The 17,756-nt window shown below is 51.8% G+C and overlaps 2 protein-coding genes across 4 annotated transcripts in view; one reads left to right on the plus strand and one right to left on the minus strand.

The window, feature by feature from the left end:
• Positions 1–507: 507 nt before the first annotated feature.
• Positions 508–11,137, minus strand: MATN4 (matrilin 4). Of its 3 annotated transcripts, XM_006881568.1 has the most exons (9): positions 11,055–11,137; positions 9,138–9,707; positions 4,828–4,950; positions 4,622–4,744; positions 4,416–4,538; positions 2,560–2,973; positions 2,307–2,459; positions 819–926; positions 508–566 (listed from the first exon to the last, which is right to left on the minus strand). In XM_006881568.1, exons 1-9 carry the CDS (start codon positions 11,131–11,133, stop codon positions 508–510), a joined length of 1,752 nt encoding a protein of 583 aa, XP_006881630.1. In that variant the 5' UTR covers positions 11,134–11,137. The 3 variants fall into 3 exon arrangements, with proteins under 3 accessions (XP_006881630.1, XP_006881631.1, XP_006881632.1); XM_006881569.1 differs by lacking the exon at positions 4,828–4,950; XM_006881570.1 differs by lacking the exons at positions 4,622–4,744; positions 4,828–4,950.
• Positions 11,138–12,243: 1,106 nt separating this feature from the next.
• RBPJL (recombination signal binding protein for immunoglobulin kappa J region-like) overlaps positions 12,244–17,756 on the plus strand; it is a 14,016-nt gene continuing 8,503 nt past the window's right edge. Inside the window, exons 1-3 of the mRNA XM_006881571.1 lie at positions 12,244–12,265; positions 13,681–13,789; positions 14,992–15,117. Of these exons, the coding sequence (XP_006881633.1) occupies positions 12,244–12,265; positions 13,681–13,789; positions 14,992–15,117 (257 nt within the window). The remainder of the gene's footprint in view (positions 12,266–13,680; positions 13,790–14,991; positions 15,118–17,756) is intronic.

Raw genomic sequence — 17,756 nt, forward strand, 5'->3', positions numbered from 1 at the left:
ACAGCCCCCAGCCCCCACCCTACCCCCTAAGCCCAACCCCCTAGCCCCCCACTACACACACATATACACACACACACACACACACTCTCCGACGCTGTCACCACCACCCCTGCACAAAGCGCCTTTCTCCACCAGGGCCCAACAGGGCTGAGCCCTGCATGGCCTTCCCTCTCCCTGGCCACATAGCAAGACCCCCACTAACTGAGCCATGGACACCAGATTATTTTTTTTTAAGAAAAAGAAAGAAAAAACAATCCAAAAAGGAACTTTACAACACAGCGAGGGCTCGTAGATCCAGCACGCCCTTAGGTCCCCAAACCCATTACGCTAAATCCCACAGTTCCCCACATTTGGCTGGTGGTCCAGGTAGGGCAGCTGGGGCGCAGGGACTGGAGAGCCTGCCAGCGACTCCTTCCCCACAGGCCAGCTTCCCCGGGCCAGGCTCGGCCAGGCCAGGGCGCCTCGATTGGGCGCGGTGCATGGGGACCTCCACCGGCCACGCTGCTCTCACTTCCGTCTGGCCAGCTGGTTCTCCAGGTCCTCCAGGCGCGCGCTCAGCCGGGCCAGTGTCTGGTTAAGGAAGTTGCTGTTCGCACCACCCCTCGCCACACTCCAGCCGGAGCAAACGCACCTCCTCATCCAACCCTAACCCCACCACATCCCACCAGACCTCACCTCATCCTTACCCCACCCTGCTTCCACCCTATCCCAATCCTCAACCCACTCCAACCCCACCCCCATCCCCACCTTTCACCCCCCCCTCCATCCCCCCACCCTAACTCATCACACACACACCCACCATCCATCACAAAGGATATAGTTCTGCGTCAGGCTGTCCAGTGCCCCCAACGTGCGGCCCTGGAACTCCACGAGGCTTTCACATTCGCAAGGACTCCGCAGCTCTGTCCCTGCGCTGATGCCCTCCTCTGCAAAACAGACATCCACAGTCAGGGGGTAGGGAATACAGGTCCCGTGACACACCCTCACCTGCCTGCGGTTGAATGTTATGGGCTCTAGATTCAAGCTGGGCTGAGTCCCATTTCCGAGTTGTGAGACGGTAAGAAACTCAACCTTTGAAACCTATTACCTCTTCTGTGAAAGGGATATAGTAAGGGTACCTATTCATTAAAGAATCCTGATGGTGTAGTGAGTAGGGAGGCTGCACTGTCAACCCAATGGGGGCACCTCTGCAGCCTTTCAAATCTGCCAACGGTTCGTTGGAGAAAGAGGAACAATCTCCTTCCATTTGATTTATAGCCGCATTTACAGAAAACCAGCTAATTACTAGAATTAGCCTATTTTTGTTTTTCTAAGAACAGATATGCCTCGTTTAACATCCTTTCGGTCAATGTTCAACTGCATAGACCTCCGTGGTCTCATAGGTTTTTCTTTTTAAGGGAAGGAAGGTGGTTTAGATCGTCTGCAGGTGGATTCCAAGTTCCTTTGGGACTGCAGTACAGGTTCTGGCCACCAGCGCTCCCCAACTGAACATCAGCTGAAGGAAATGGATTGGATTCTTTTGCTGTGTTGCTTAAAATACACGTCTTTTTGTACTTGAACCATATTCAATCCTACCATTCTGGCAAATCCTTAAAGTTCAATTCTAACATTAAGGGAACTAAGATGTGAATCTACTTACAACAGGTTTGGTGTGCCTCTGAAAAAGTTCCCTGTTCCCTCGAGTAATTCTGAATTATTTGGGAGTTCTGGCAGCTTAGTGGGTAAGGAGCTGCACTGCCAATCCTAAGGCAAGTGGTTCAAATCCACTAGTTGCCCTGTAGGAGACCGAAAAGCTCTGAAGACCCACTGAAGGGTCAGCAATGAGTCAGTCTGACGCCACAGCACATAACAACTAATCTGGGAGACGAGTGCTTAGAACACTTTCATAATAGGAATCACCTAAAAGTAGAATTCTAATTTCTCTAGTCTGGAGCCCCACAGGGATGCTGCGATTTTAACAAGCCACAGTGATGTCTATTCTGGTGTTCCGCAGACCACACACTACGAAGGACAAGGCTTTGGTGGTCTAGTAGAAAGAAGCTGCACTGCAATCCCGAAGGTACGCAGTTTGAGGCCACCAGCTGCTCCGCGGGAGAAGGATGGGCAATCTCCTCCCGTGAGACTAACTGCCTCTGAAAACCCACTGGAGGGTCAGCTACGGGTCGGCTCTCACCTTATGGTACACAACAACAACAACAACATGGTCACCTGGTGGGGTCACCTGGTGGGAGTCTTAGGAGTCCATGTCCACTCAAGAGCAGGGAGTGAATCAGAAGGGGAAGGGAGGGGGCCTCAGGATAGCTCACCTGGGCAGATGCTGCCTTTCAGGTTGTCCAGCAGGTGCGTCATGGTGCTGAAGTCGGGGGAGTAGGACACGTGCAGCTCAGGGGGCTCCGAGGCGATCTCTCGCAGCTCCTCCTCCACCGCTTTGCCCACGCCCACAGCGTACATGACGATGCCTGCGGGGTTCAGGGTGCGGATTCAGGCCGCCTGACCTCTAGTGAGCCGCCTCCCCGCGCCCTCCCGGCTCCGCCCAGTGCGCACTGGCGCCAGGCTCACCCTCCTCCTTGACCCGCGCCGCCCACTCGGAGATGTCGTCCTGGGAGCGGCCGTCGGTGAACACCAGGCCGACCCGAGGCACGTTGAGGGCGCGGGGCCGCGCGCCCTGCGCCTCGGAGAAGCTGTGCTCGGCCAGGTGGCGCAGGGCGGCGCCGGTCATCGTGCCGCGCTCCATGTACTCCACCGCCAGCACTGCGTGCTTCACCTCGGCCGCAGTCCCATAGCGGCCCAGCGGGAACTCGGTGCGCACGCGGCTCGAGAACTGCACCAGCCCCACGCGCGTGCCCTCGGGGGACACGTCCAGGAAGTCCACGATCTGGTTCACGAAGCGCTTCACCAGCTCGAAGTTCTGCGGGCGCACGCTTTTGGAGCCATCGATGAGAATAACCAAGTCCACGTGGCCCTCCCTGCACCCTGTGCGGACAGGAGGAAGGCTTGCAGGCCGGGAGGTGACTGAAAAAAGGCCTGCCAGCAGCCGTGGCCCCAACAGTCATTGGGTAAAACATTTAGAAAGTAATGCACCATTTATTAAAACCCTGTTGTTCCAAGCACGACGTTAAACATTGGATAATGATACTGGACACTGGACTAAATGGTGGTGGTGTCAGGTGCTACCGAATTAAATTATTATTATTATTATTATTTTTATTATTATTATTATTACCAGAAAGCTTTGGGGGCTTATTGGTAAGGTATTGGGCTGTCAACACAAAGGCACATGGTTTGAATACACCAGCTGTGAAAGATGGGCAGTTTCCTCCTGTGCTCCTTATTACCTCTGAAAATCCGCTGGAGGGTCAGCTATGAATCAGTTTCCATTTGGCGGTACATAACATTTCATTACTATTAGCACCTTCATCGGTAATAGTTACAAACCTACTGCCCCCTTGATATTTACGGAGTACTTGGCACAAACTTAGCACTGTATACTAAAAGGTATTAGTAATAAAACCCATCACAAGAGCTGTCGTTTTCTTAACCATCCACCGTGTGTCAGATTCTCGTCAAAGCATTTTGCCAGTATTGGTTCTAACAGGAGTGATATTTTCATTGACAGTTTACCATGTGCTAGGCACCCAGCTAGATGATTTAGAAGTGTGTTTGGAGTCCATTCCATATCTTTGGATATTATTCCCATTTCACATAATCTAAGATTCTGAAGAATAAAGTGATCTGCCCCAGATTCCATAGCTTGATAGGATGAGAAGCCAGATGTTTGACCCTAAAGTCCCTCCTTCCTAATTACCCTCAAAGTTACCACTGTATTCTGAACTAAGGACTGAAAGGGGAACAACAATACGTAAGACATAATCCCAAAGTGTGAGAACTCAAGTTAAAATGAACCAGTCAGATCTAAGACAGGAGCAAGCCATACTTTCTGGGGAAGCTGGGCAGGACTGCACAGTGGCAGCAACCTTGGACTGGGTTTTGAAGGACGAATAGGAGTTCTCCAATGCAGAGAGGCACCTTCAAACTCGTGTTTAACGACCAAATGCCTTAACCATGTGCACCACCCAGAGACTACAATTATCCACTAGGGTAGCCGAAACCCAAATTGGAAAAGTTTAGGGCTAAGGCATTTGTTTGGTCTTTAGTTAGTCTTAGCACTCACTACTGAGTCACAGAAGGCACGTGACCAAGTGAGGAATGTAATCAAATGTGTATTTTGAAAATTAACCCTGGCCACAGACAAGGGGATTGAGTGGAGAGAGCAGACAGGAGGCAGGCAGGACACACCCTCACCCTCTGCCTCAAACACATTCCTATCACAGTCTTGGGCCACTGCAAGGTCAAAGCCAAGGGCGCTCAGAATGCGGACAGTGGTCAGCAGGACACCATCCCTAGAAGTAACTTACGGTTGCAGCTTTTGCCATCTGCCTGGAGCTGCCGTCCGTCAGGGCACAGGCAGCGATAGGAGCGGCCTTCGCTCACACACTGGAATTCACAACCGTGGTCGACACCATTGCAGAAGTCCCGGGCTAGATGGAGAGATGGAGAGGTCAGGGTGGACCCAGCTGAGGTCCCCTGCCCCTCTACACAAATGCAGGAGACCCCTTCTGACCCTGACAGTGCTTCCCGTCGGGCAGTAAGTCATGTCCCTCTCTGCAGCGACACCGGGGTCCACTAAGGGTGCTGACACACGCATGCTGGCAACTGTGGTTTCCAAAACTGCAGTGGTCAATGGCTGATGGGAAGGGAGAAAGAGCAAGGTATCACCTGATTGGAGGCATAGATTGGGGTGCTGCGGCGGGACTGGGGGACACTCACCTCTGCAGCTCCTTTGGTCTTGCTGAAGCACAAAGCCAGCTCGACAGCGACAGGAATAGGAGCCTGGAGAGCTAACACACTCGTGCTCACATCCATGGGTCCCTTGGGCGCAATGGTCAATGGCTGAGGAAGAAGTGATGTCAGCAGAGGCCTATGGCTACACTTTTCAGCCCAGACAGTGCAACTGCCGGAGAGCTTTTAAAAAATGCCTGTGTATTTTTACCATTTGACCCAGCAATTCCACTACTGGGAATATAACCTAAAGAAACCATAACTGCCACCCAAGCAGATACATGTATGCACATGTTTATTGCGGCTTTGTTCACAATAGCAAAGAGTTGGAAACAACCTAAGTGCCCATCAACAAACGAATAGAGAAGCTCTGATATATTCACACAATGGAATACTACACTGCACTGAAAAACAAGGAACTCATGAAATATTATACAAAATGGGTGACCCTGGAGGACATTATGCTGAGTGAAATATCTCAGTCACAAAAGGACAATTACTGCACAGTGCCACTGTTGTAAAACGGACTGACATGGGAGTTGTGGAGAGACTGAGAAAAATGGGTTCAATAATGTATACTGCATGGAAACAGATGAGGGAGAGAACTGTTTAAAAGGGATATGTGATTAGGTATTATTGTCATGACAGGAGTCCAGAGCAAAGGCTGCATAGTGGAGTGGACTTCGTGGGAGGGACTGTATACCAATGAAATAATTTTTCTTTTACTTTTCAAAGAGAAGAGTGAACTGGGGGAGAGGCTGGGCAGGGAGAAAGTACAACAATGAATGAATGGAAATCCAAAGTCTGTAAACGTCCCCTAAAATTAATAATTATTAATAATAATATCTGTATATTTTAAAAGTACCTTGTACTTTTAATAAAGTACAAGAAAACTGGGGGGTGAGGAGCTGGAAATACTTGCACCTGGGTCCAATCCCAGAGATTCTGATGTCACTGATCTGGGGAGACACCTGGTGGTGTTGATTCAGGCCATCGAGTCAGTTTCGACTCATAGCAACCTCACATGTCACACAGAACTGCCCAGAGGATTTCCTGGGCCATAATCATTACAAGTCCTTCTCCTGCAGCCAGGTCTTCGAACCAGTTCGCTCCAGTCCAAGCTCCTGCTGAGAACTTATATTTCCACCCCAGATATAGGAGTCAGAATCTACATTTACCAACATCTCCAGGTGGATCTCACAGATCGACAAATGATTCTTATGTATTTCTCATATTAAATGTAGATTCTGATTCCAGTATCTGGAGCAGAAATTCAAATTCACAAGAGATCAAATTAGAAGCTTGGGGAACCACTGGGTGGGTTTGAACCACCCATCTTTTGGATTAGAACCTAAGCACTTAACCATTGTGGCCAGCAAGGCTCCTTGGGTATCTGGGACTTCTGGACACATACGTTTCTTCCTACTGGGCCAGCTGACCCTCCCACCTCAAGCCTTAACTGTATCCTAGACCCGTGTCCATTACTAAGCCAGGAACAGGAAGGAGAAGCCACAGTGCTTTAAGAACTTGACATGTCCTTGCCCTTGATATGTCAGCGGACTGGCAGGAGAGGACCAGCTTCTGCCCCTTTACCTACTGGAGTGTCCATTTTGTCATCCAAGAAAATGGGAATAAAATGGAAGAGAGCAAGATGGGAATATAAAGGAAGACTTCTTCTGAGGAAGGTGGAACCCCTGCTCACCATCTTATGCAGAAAGTGCCTGAAGCTGAGGGAGTGGAGGGGGTTGCACAGGAAGGTGGGAATTCTGGGTTCCTGGAAGGAGATAAGGGATGGGGGAGGGGGAAAATGATGCAAGAGATGGAGTGAGAGAGATTAAACTAAGTGTGGACTGAGTCTACCAGGGGAAAATCCACTATGGGATGGCTGAGGACTTAGGAACAATGAGTTCTTCTTTTCAGTATGTATGTTTGTGTGTTTTGTTTTAGTAAAATTCTTGCCCCTGTTCATCTCTGCCTTTAATAAACTGGACATATGTGCACATGGGCATAGCCACAGATGCCTTCAGCTCAGCTCAGTGGCTTTCAGAGTCAGTAAATGACATGACACAGGACACTGCCCATCTTTTCTCACGTGGTGGATTTGAACCAAGTGCCTTTGGCTTGGCAGCACAGCTCCTTACCACTGGGCCACCAGAGCTCCCTATAGATCCCCCCTCCCATTGTCCTGGAATCAGTACTGACACATAGCTAACCCTCCATTGGATTTTGGAGGTTGGAAACAGCAGCAGGGGAGGATATTCGCATCTTTCTCTCCTGGATCAGTGTTGGCTTTGAATCCCCAGCAAGGGATTAGCAGTGGAGCTCTTTATGGGCTACACGCCTAGGGCTCCTTATAGATACTCTAATGTGTACAAGTGCATAAACTGAAGAAGGGGCTCATTTACATGCATGGAGCATGAACAGCATGTGCAAGTCTGAGAAATTGAGAGAGGACCCTTAGACCAAATGGATTCAGCAGAATCTCAGATTCTGAGCATCCGAATGTGAGGCCCTGGGGAAGTCCCAGATGCCATGTGAGTACTATGAATGTCCACAGGTCATCAACAGGGTCCAAGTCAATCTTTTCTAAACTTCCAGTAACAGGTCAACCCAGCTGATAACCAGATTACCATTTCTTGAACGTTGTTGGTAAATTAAATAATAACCTATATAATGTGTGCAACACAGAGGCTAATACTTCTTGTTGTTGTGTACCTTTGAGTCAAAACTGAACCATAGTTTATTTACTCTCAGGCGCGTTTTCAGAAGGAGTTTATCACACAGGAGGATACTGTTCATCTTTCTCCAGTGGAGTAGCTGGTGGATTTGAACCATGTGCCAACCAGGATTGCAGCACAGTTTCTTAATGCTAGGCCTCCAGAGCACGACAGTCAACAAAAGATGTACTGTAATATTGGGAACATATGGCAAGGCCATCTCCAAAGAGCTAGAGAGAAACAATGTCAATTTAACAACAGGTGCACCTGATCCAGTCTACGGTCTTTTCAGTTACTTCCCATGCATCTGAAAGTTGGACAGTGAGTAAGGATGACAAGAAGAATTGATGCCTTTGAGTTGTGGTGTTGGCGAAGTGTACTGAATATCCCCTGGACGGTCAAAAGAATGAACAAGTGTATCAGAGAGGAAGTGCAACCAGGGTACTCCTCGTTTTGGCAAAGGTGAAACTTCTTCTCACATACTCTGGGCATGTTGTCAGGAGGGACCCGTCTTTGGAAAAAGGTATCATTCTGGGAAAGGGCTGGAAGGTCAGAGAAAGGAGGACCTCCAACAAGAAGGTGACTGTAACATATCTGAGATTGTGAGGATGGTGCAGGACAGAAAAACGCTCAGATCATTAGCATCACTGAGTCATAATTGACTCCATGGCACTTAATAACAACGACAAGACAGTAACTATAAGGAGCCTTGATGGAGCAGTGGTTAAGTGCTGAGCTACTACTAATAGAAAGGCTGGAAGTTCAACCCCATCAGCTGCTCTGAGGAAGGAAAATTTGGCAGTTTGCTTCCTTAAATATTACAGCCTTAGAAACCCTTTTGGGCAGTTTTACCTTGTCCAGAGGGGTCACTATGAGCTGGAATCCATTTGATCGCACCACGTTTTGAGGCTTGTTTTTGTTTTGTTTTAGGAGAGGAAATTTGTTAAATGGTAATTGCAATTACGACCACAGCAAAAGGACACACATATTCGAAAAATAAAAATAATAATCCAATTGGGTAAGCAAGATGATGTTCACAGCTCTTCAGAGACGGAAATGAAAAACCAGAACTTGAAAGATTCAGAGAGGTAAACAGCAGCAGCCAGGAAGCTCCGGTGAGGAGCAGAGAGAGGAGACAGAGACGGGAATGAGCGGCGTAGGGTGGTGAGGAGCGGACACACTATGTGGAGAACCACTGAACTGAAGACCTCAAAAGTGCCCAAGTGCCGGGAGCTCTGGTGGCCTAGTGGCAAGAAGCTGTGCTGCAATCTCGAGTACACACGGTTCGAATCCACCAGATGCTCTGCTGGAGAAGGGTGGGCAATCTCCTCTAAAGTCCATTAACTGCCTCTGAAAACCTGCCAGAGGGTCGGCAATGGATCAGTTCTCACTCTATGGTACAGACAACCAGGAGCCAGGCAAATATTTACACCGATCAGAGAACACTGGCATACGGTAAAGCGGTGCTTCCTGGCGGGTTGAGACGAAGCTGGTGGAAAGGGGACCAGGCCAGGGATGACATGTACTGTCCTGGGGACCAGGGTCCAAGCGAAAGGAGAGATGGAGGCTCCCCTGACTCACCGCACAGCCGGCCCTGGAACTGCAGGCCAAACTCCTGGATGAGATCGAAGGACTCGACCAGGAAGACGTGCTCATCGAGCGGAGGCGACGCCATGGCGCGCAGGGAGCCCACGTCGGCGCGCTGCACCCCCACGGCGTAGATCTCGATGCCCCGCGCGCGCGCCTGTGCTGCCACCTCCGCCACCCGGTCCTGGGGCCGCCCGTCGGTCACGATGACGGCGACGCGCGGCACGCGCGCCTCCGGCGGGCGCGCACCCTCGGCCACGCTGAAGGCCACGTTCATGGCGTATTGGATGGCAAGCCCGGTCATGGTGCCCTGCGCCAGCGGCACGAGCGCGCGGATGGCGCGCTCCATGTCCTCGTGGCGCGAGAAGGCACCCAGCGGAAAGACGCTCTGCACCTGGCTGGAATACTGGATGACACCGACGCGCGTGGCGTTGGGCCCCACGTCCAAGCCGCGGAGAAGGCCCACCAGGAACTGCCGCATGGTCTCGAACTCGAAGGGGCGTACGCTGCGGGAGCTGTCAATCACGAACACCAAATCCAGGGGCCCAGTTCTGCACTTGGGACCTTTGGAGAGACCAGAGCCACCGACACTGTCCTGAGAAATTCGGCTCCCGAGCGAAATTTTAGAGAATGCTGCTAACCAGCATCGCAGCACCCACGGGTGAGTTTTTTTTTGTTGTTTCCTGTGGAACCAACCCATAGCTGATCTAGTAGTTTTCAAAGGCAGTAAATCACAGGATAGGAGACTGCCCATCCATCTCCCAAGGAGCATCTGGTGGATTTGAACCTCGTGCCTTTAGGATTGCAGCACAACTTCTTACCACTAGGCCACCAGAGCTCTCTCATTCTGGGTTTAATAAGCAAATTCTCCGTCTCACACCTCTGAGGACTATTCTGAGGAGGTATTATCCATAGGGTGCCGGGTAGAGAGGACAGAGTACACAAACTGAGTGCTTATAGGGACACCACACACACACACACACACACACACACACACACATACACGATGTTGTTGTGGAGCTGATTCTGACTACTGACGACCCCCCAGTGTTACAGAGCAGAACTTTAGCAGAACATAGTGTCTTCCTAGCTGTTATCTTTATGGTTTCAGATTGCCAGGCCTTTATTCAGCAGTACTACCAGGTGGATTCAAACCGTCCAGTGCAAACAACTACCTAGAGGGCCAGGCAAGGAACATATACAACTGAATGAGTGAACTGAGTGCAGACGGTAGACTGCCTGAAAGCCAAGGTCACCCCAAACTGAACTGCTCCGGCCAATTGCTGCCACATGGCATATTAAGAGAGCATATTAAAGTCCTTTAAAAGATGTCTCAGATAGAAGTTTGATATGAAATCTCCTGATTTTTCAATGCTTTCTACTAAATATTTTTAAGTAAGTATTTCTGCTAAGAAAACGAATGGGTTCATCCTGGAGAGGGTTAAACCGGGCTGCTCCTTGGAGCCAGGCTTCTGAAACTTCATCTGCCATATTTTGGACATGTTGCAAGGAGGGACCAGTCCTTGGAGAGGGATGTCATGCATGGGAGGGTGAAGGCACAGTGCAGGAGAGGAAGACCCTCAATGAGGTGGATTGATTCACTGACTGGAGTAATGGGAGTGGGTGTGTTGGAGATAATGAGATTGGCACAGGACAGAGCAGAGTTTAGGGTTGTTGTACATAGTGTCGCTATAAGTCACAGGCAACTCGAAGGCACATAACAACAACAAATACCAAATGGGTGTGCACCTAACTTTGTGACCCCTAAACTCCGTTTTCTAAATGGAGAGGCTGAGGCCCAGCAAGGTGAAGCTGGATATAGAACCCCACCTAGTGAGAGTCTACAGCCCTTGCTTTTCTCTTCCCAGCTGGCCCAGGACCTGGAAACCTCCCCCAGCGGGCCGACCTCACCTGTAGACTGGAGCTGGGCTTCCCAGGGCGGGAGAAGCAGCAGTAACACGGGCAGAGGTGAGCACAGGAGGCCCCTCATGGTGATGGGGATGGAGAGCTGGGTGTCAGGACCTGGGAGGAGGGAGGAAAATGATAAAGCTGTACGATTGTATAGTCATAGCCTGATGATGGGAACTCAAAAGAAAGTGGGTTTGGAGTTTCATTATTCTTTTGATCCAGAATTTATTTTCATGATCCCTCTGCATCAGAACCAACTCAGAAGTGACCCTCCAGTGGGTTTTCAGAGGCTATGAATTGTCCATCTTTCTGCCTGGGAACCTCTGGTGGATTCAAACCCTGTGCCTTGGGGTTGGCAGCACCATTCCTTGCCATTAGGCCACCAGGGCAAAGAATCAGAAGCTTTTAATGGAATGTTAAACACATTTATAATTCCCTCAGCAAAGATAGAAGATCAGTGCAGGGAAGTCTTCCCAGGAGATGGATTGACATGGTCACTTCAGCCTTGGGCTCTAGTGTGTCAGAGGTGAGGAGGATGGCACAGGATAGGGTTCAGGTCGGCTATTCGTAGGGTACTCGACTCAATGGCACCTAACAACAACAACAATTATATCCAGCTAAGATTGTTATTGTCCCCGTTGGACAGATAGAGAAGTTCAGTTTCCAAAAAGTTCAACGCTGGTGCCCAGAGTCACACAGCTATGATTCAGTGGTGTGCCTGCCCAGGACTGAGGGCCAGGCGAGGCGCTCAGAGCCCTGGTCTCAATTTAGGCAAACCTCAGCTCTCGTGGCTCCTCAAACAAGACGCCTCTGTGTGGCTCTCATTAAGACCACGACCACTCATACAAGCCACCCTACCCACAAGCACAACCTGGGAAGTAAGGCCTTTCCCCTTGGTTGGGTTGAGTGGGACCGGCCGGGTCTTTGGCCTTCTCTCGGCAGAAGCCGCCAGGAGGCGCTGCCCAGGGCGGGCTGTGCAGCTTGGAGCAGCGTGGGAAGCCCAGGGCCGCCCAGCAGGTGTCCCAGCCCAGAGCAAACAGAGGGCCTGGAGCCCCAGGACCTTGAAGATAAGGCCCCCGGGGACAGATGGTATATCCGGGCAGGGCACGGAGTGCGGTCGCTGTGCAAGGTTCTGGGGACAGTAGTACTGGCCAGAAGCAGCGGGCAAGCGACGGGGCCCTGGGAGGACAGCATGGACCCTGTAGCAGCAGCAGGTGAGCGCTCACCTTCCCACGTGTCTTCAGAGGGCCCCCATTGTACAGACGGAAAAATTGAGGCTCAAGAAAGAGAATTGAGCCATACAGGGTGAGCTAGAACCTGGGACTTCTGAACCCCTGCTGACCCCTCCTGACAGGTGTCTTTGGTTGGGTTTCCACCTCTAGGAACCACGTGTTACAAAGTAGAGCTGCCCTGCGGGGTTTTCACGGCCCTGATTTTTAGGGAAGCGGATTTCCAGCTCTTTCTCACGCAGATCTGCTGAATGGGTCTGCAAGCGGCCATGGAGTCCCTAACTGCCTTCTTTTTCTTCTGTTCCACTCCCTTTTCCCACCCCTTTCCACTCGCTTCTCCCATCCCACTCCACTCCCTTCCTCCCACCCAGCTCCACCCTCGTGCTGAGGCTGCTGTAGCTACTACTTCCCGGTTGCATTTCTTGGCAGAGGGGCCGGCAGCCCCTAACCCAACCGCAGCCGCGCCCCACCCCCAAGCGGGTGAAAGGGCCTATTCTGAGCTCAGTCGTGCGCGCGGCACGCTCCGGGCGGCCTTCCCCTCCGGGTGCGGCTCCACCTCCTTCGCCATGCACCTCCTTCGCCATCCAGGCCGGCTCCAGGAACAAAACACCCCCCTGGCAGGCTGAGAGCCCGCAGGGGGACGGCCACCGCGGCCAGATGTGCCACGCCTCTGGGGCGCACCTTCTCTAGCTTGGCCAGCTCTGGGGCCGGCGCCCCTGGGAACATGAGGGTCAAGGCGCAGGGGCTCTTATCACCACCCCATCCTTCTTACCTGCGGGGACTTCAGAACCCCAAGCCTCTTGGCCTGAGCCATCGTCATACCTGGCGCCCCATCCCTCTCCAGGAAAGTTAAACTTGCCATCCTTCTAAAGCCATCACTTGGCAACGTCGCTCTTGTGTGTCCGAGATAATGAGGATGGCACAGGATAGGGTAGGGTTCAGATTGGCTGTTCACAAGGTCTTACTCGACTCGATGGCACCTAACAACAATATCTTACAAAGTGGGGACTCCGGTGGTCTAATGGATAAGGAGTTGTGCTAACAACCCAAAGGCAGGTGGTTCGTATCCACCTGGTGCTCCTCCGGAGAAAAGTGGACAGTCTCTTCTTGGGTCAGCTATGAGTTGGTTCCGGTTCCGAGCGGTGCTTAGGGTGGAGAAAGGAAGGGAGAGGAGGGCTAAGATGAATTTTTCTTTAAGAGCTGACCAGGCAGTGAATAAACTTCTTAGAGATCTTCCTGGGATTCCTGGCGAGGAGACTTAGGAAAGAGCCCTGCAATTTGGGCACGTTTGCCAGTGGGGGCTCATTTGGAAAGGTACGTACAGGCGTGGGGCTGGCACTACAGCGAACGGGCACCATACACAGTATCCCCTCGTCTGACTTGACGTCTGTCCGCCGCAGGTCCCCCAGCGCCCCCGGGCCCTTTGACTCACCTGAGCCTGCGGGACAGCTTGGAGGGGCCGCTGCACAGCAGGGCAGACGGGCGGAGCCTCGCGGGCACTTGGACCAGGTACCGGGCCGGGGCCGGGGACTGCCGGGCAGCTGGAGTGCGCGCAGGCGGCGGGTGCATTTAACCCGGGTTGGCGCGTGGGGAGGGGAGCGCGGACGGCGACCTCCCACCGCAGGGAGCGACCCCCGCCCTGCTCCGAGGGCCGGGGCGGGGCGAGCGCGGCGCCCCTCGCCCGCCACCCGCGGGGCTGCAGACACGCGCACAGAGCGGCGGGCGCGAGGCTGGGCGGCGACGCTCCCCGCAGCCGGAATGCGCTGGAAGCCTCGGCCGCCTTCCCTAAGCAGAGCCCCAAGGGGCGGAGCGGGTCTGCCGCGGGCGCCGGCTGCTTGGCCCCGCGTCCGAGGGCGCGCCCGGCTCTGGCCGCCGCTGCCTCCTGCAGGAGCGAGGGGAGGCCCGGCCAGGCAGCCCACAGGTTCAAGGCTCTCCCCGGTCCACCTGCTAATGCCCCCATATCACCCGTAATGGACTCTTACACGTCCTTTTTAGAGACTTAGACCTTGAGTCTTCCCATCGAAATTGAGACACAACCAGCCCTTGGGCTGGGAGCTGGTTTACCCGGGCCTGCTTTCCCCGCCAGGCTAAGGGGGCCCTGTAATCGAGGGAAGGAACCCTGAGACCATCCAGGCCTTCCCGCACGCTCATGTCCACGAGGGCGCGCGGGGACCCCTCGTTGTGACCCTCCATCTAAGGACGAGACTGCCCATCTTTCTCCAGCGCAGCGACTGGGCCTTTCGGTTAAGTCTCACAGGTCGTGTACGACCCACCAGGGCCCCTGACCCCAGAAGCATTCATGTTCCCCCAGGGTCTTGGGGACACAGTGCTGGGCTGGGAGATCCAGCGAAGGACCTTCCCCACCCTCATCAAGCCTTGCTGGGGTGGGCACGTTCGACACATCCTGTTCCTTCAAGGGGGATGGAGATCCCGCCCCCTTACATACCCCAATCCATCCCAAAGCCTGCACAAGGGCGGCCTTTGTGCCTTGAACTGCAACTGGCGCCGAGCCAGGCCAGACCCGCGGAGCAGCGTCGGGGTGGTCCCGGTGGGCTCCCTGCAGGCCTCAGCGAGCACCACCACAGCCCAAACATTTAGATCCTGGCTTGTACCACCCGGATCGCCTCCCTTGCCCACTCTCCCCTCTCCCTGGCTGCATGTCATCCAATGCCCACGCACAGGATGCCGTGCCACCAATCGCCCGTTCGCAGGTCTCCCCCAGAGCGCGCCACTGCCCTGAGGGATGGTGTGCGGCGATGCCTGCAGCAGCAGTGCGAGCAGACAGTGCGGATCCTGCACGCCAAGGTGGCCCAGAAATCATACGGGAATGAGAAGCGGTAGGTAGATCCAGCAGCCCCTCCCAGGCCCAAGGTCCTCGGCGTGTGTGCTTTCTGTGCCTTTTAAACTGCAGGCAGGGCCAAGGCCAAGACTGTTGGCCTTCCTGGCCCCCATTCTCTGCACTTGGGTCTCTAACTGAATTGCCTGTGCATTTCCAATCTCCATTCACACTTACTCCCACTGTCCTATCTTCATTCAGCAACTCCTCCACTCCCCGAGTACTTATGGAATACCAGGTGTTGTGGGCACTGCTGGGCAAGGTGGGTATAGCTGAGTAAATCACAGTGTTCACTCCTGACTCATAGAGACTTTATAATCAGCGGAATGAGACAGTTCCAGGCCTGGACCATCCTCAGCATCTTTGCTGTATTTGAACCCCTTGTTGAAGGCATTGTGTCAAGCCATCTCATTGGGCATCTTGCTCTTTTGTGATGACCCCTCTACCAAGTGCAGCCAGGGTGCTCCTTGGAGGCAAGGATGGTGAAGCTTCATCTCACCTACTTGGGGGCATGTTGTTAGGAGGGATCAGTCCTTGGAAAGGGCCATCATGCCTGGGAAGATGGAGCATCAGCATAAGGAGAGAGACCCTCACCAAGAGGGATGGACACAGTGACCGTAACAGTGGGCTCACGTGTTCAGAGATGATGAGGGCAGCATACAGCAGGGCAGGATACAGATCTGTTGTTCCTTGGGGTCATTATAGGTCATGGTTAACAGCATTTAACAACACATTACCAAAGTCATGTCCTCCAGGTCTGGTCCCTCCGAATCACATGTCCAGAGTATGTGAGGCAAGTCTCACCATCCTCACATCCTCAGCATTCTAGGGCTGGACTGCCTCCCAGACAGATTTGTTCATTCTCCTAACAGTCCGTGTTATCGTCCACATTCTTTTCCAAGAGCGTAATTCAAATTCAAAGTGTCCACAGAAGTCGAGCCGATTCCAACTCATATTGACAGTACAGAACGTGTAAGCCTTCCAAAGCTGCAAGGAACACACAGCTTCCTCTTACTCCTGCTGTTTTCAAACTCTCAGTCTTTGAGTTAGCTGCTCATCACGTCATCCACTGCACCACGTGGAAGAAACAGATAAAGGGAAAAAGATGCAACCATTAAACTGCTTGGCTGCCAACTGAAAGGTCAAGGAATTGGACCTACCGGTGAATCTGCTCCGGTAAAGATGCCGGTTTTCTAAGCCTAAGGGACAGCTCTATTGTGTCCCAAACCAACTTGATGGTACATAACAGTAGGTAAGATAGAAAAGAAGTAGAACAGGTTTTCAGAGGTGGTAAGTCCCATGGGAAGAGATGGCCCATCTTTCCCTGAGGAGCAAGCAGTAGGTGAACTCAAACCTCTGGCCTCTGAGTTCACAAAACAATGCCTTTCCTCCAAACCACCAGGCCTCCCAAGGGATCTGTTAGAAAAGTAAATACATCCCCACCCTAACCTCTATCTGTGCCTGTGGTTACAATTCCATTTGGGAATGGTACTGGTACCCTTTACAATGTGGTTATGTTCCATTTGGGAATGGGTTGTCTTTGTTATGTTAATTAGGTAACACTAGTGGAATGTGTCTTTTAATTTGATCTCTTTTAAAACATAAAAGTGATTAAATAAGTAGTGGGGAAGGGGGAGTCAAACTACACAGAGACTGGCTACCAGGATTAGAAAGGTAAAGAGACAAAGACCTTCCTTTCCCCAGAGCAGACAGAGAGGTCTGCCCTGGGGCTAGCATCCTGACCCACACTTCTAGGCTCCTAACCTGTAAGAATTGATTCCTCATTGTTAAAGCCACCCACTCATGGTATTTCTGGTCTAAGCACTCATAACTAACACTGAGTCAAGGGGACACTTGACTCAGCAAGTGGCATTAGAGGTAAGACTTCAAAGTTAAAATGTAGCCAGACATGAAAAAAATCTGGAAGATGAGGATTTCCAGTAAAAAAGGGACTAAAAAATAAATGTCAAATACCTTAACCCAAAACTCAAAGTGAGGTGTAGGGAAATAACATTTGAAGAGGGAAGCAGGGCCAGATTGAATTCTAAGCTTTTGAAGCATCTGAAACAGACACATATGTAGAGACCAACATTTATTATGTTAGGCTTCAAATCCAGCAGCCAAGAGAAAGCTGACCAGTCCCCTCCTCAAAAGATGTACAGCCTCGGGAACCTGGAGAGGGGTCTGTATGAAATCAGAGTGGACTGGACACCACAGAAGAACAAGGAAAGGAGAGAGACAGAGAAAGAGAGAGAGAGAGATGTGAAGAAGCCAATGAGTGTTTTGAATGTGGAATTGGCAGAATGAGATGTGTGGGGAAGAGTAGAACTTTCATGTGATTTACTGTCATAAAGACACTTATTGTTATCTATCTTCCAGTCAGAACCAACTTATAGCTGACCCTCCAGCTGGTTTTTGGAAGCAGTAAATTGCACAGGAGGAGACTATTGGTTCCTAGAGGGGCAGCTGAAAGATTCAAACCAATTGCCTTTGTGTAGGCAACATAGTTCTAAGCCACCAGAGCTCCCTAGGGAAACCTGAGAGGAGATGTTGTTGTTGTTATGTGCCATCGAGTTGTTTGTGACTCATAGTGACCGTATGTACAACAGCCCTAAACCCAGCTCTATCCTGTGCCAATTT

The sequence above is a fragment of the Elephantulus edwardii genome, unplaced genomic scaffold, assembly GCF_000299155.1.
Source record: "Elephantulus edwardii isolate Elephantulus edwardi_28Jun2011 unplaced genomic scaffold, EleEdw1.0 scaffold00015, whole genome shotgun sequence".
Taxonomy (NCBI): Eukaryota; Metazoa; Chordata; class Mammalia; order Macroscelidea; family Macroscelididae; genus Elephantulus; species Elephantulus edwardii.

Bases quoted from the DNA above. Each gene is read 5' to 3' on its own strand.
- MATN4 (XM_006881568.1), bottom strand. From the start codon at position 11,133: ATGAGGGGCCTCCTGTGCTCACCTCTGCCCGTGTTACTGCTGCTTCTC. The intron at 4,745-4,827 runs GTGAGTGTCCCC...CCTTCCCATCAG, and splicing joins AGACCAAAGGAGCTGCAGAG to CCATTGACCACTGCAGTTTT. The intron at 2,460-2,559 runs GTGAGCCTGGCG...TGAACCCCGCAG, and splicing joins GGCGCGGGTCAAGGAGGAGG to GCATCGTCATGTACGCTGTG.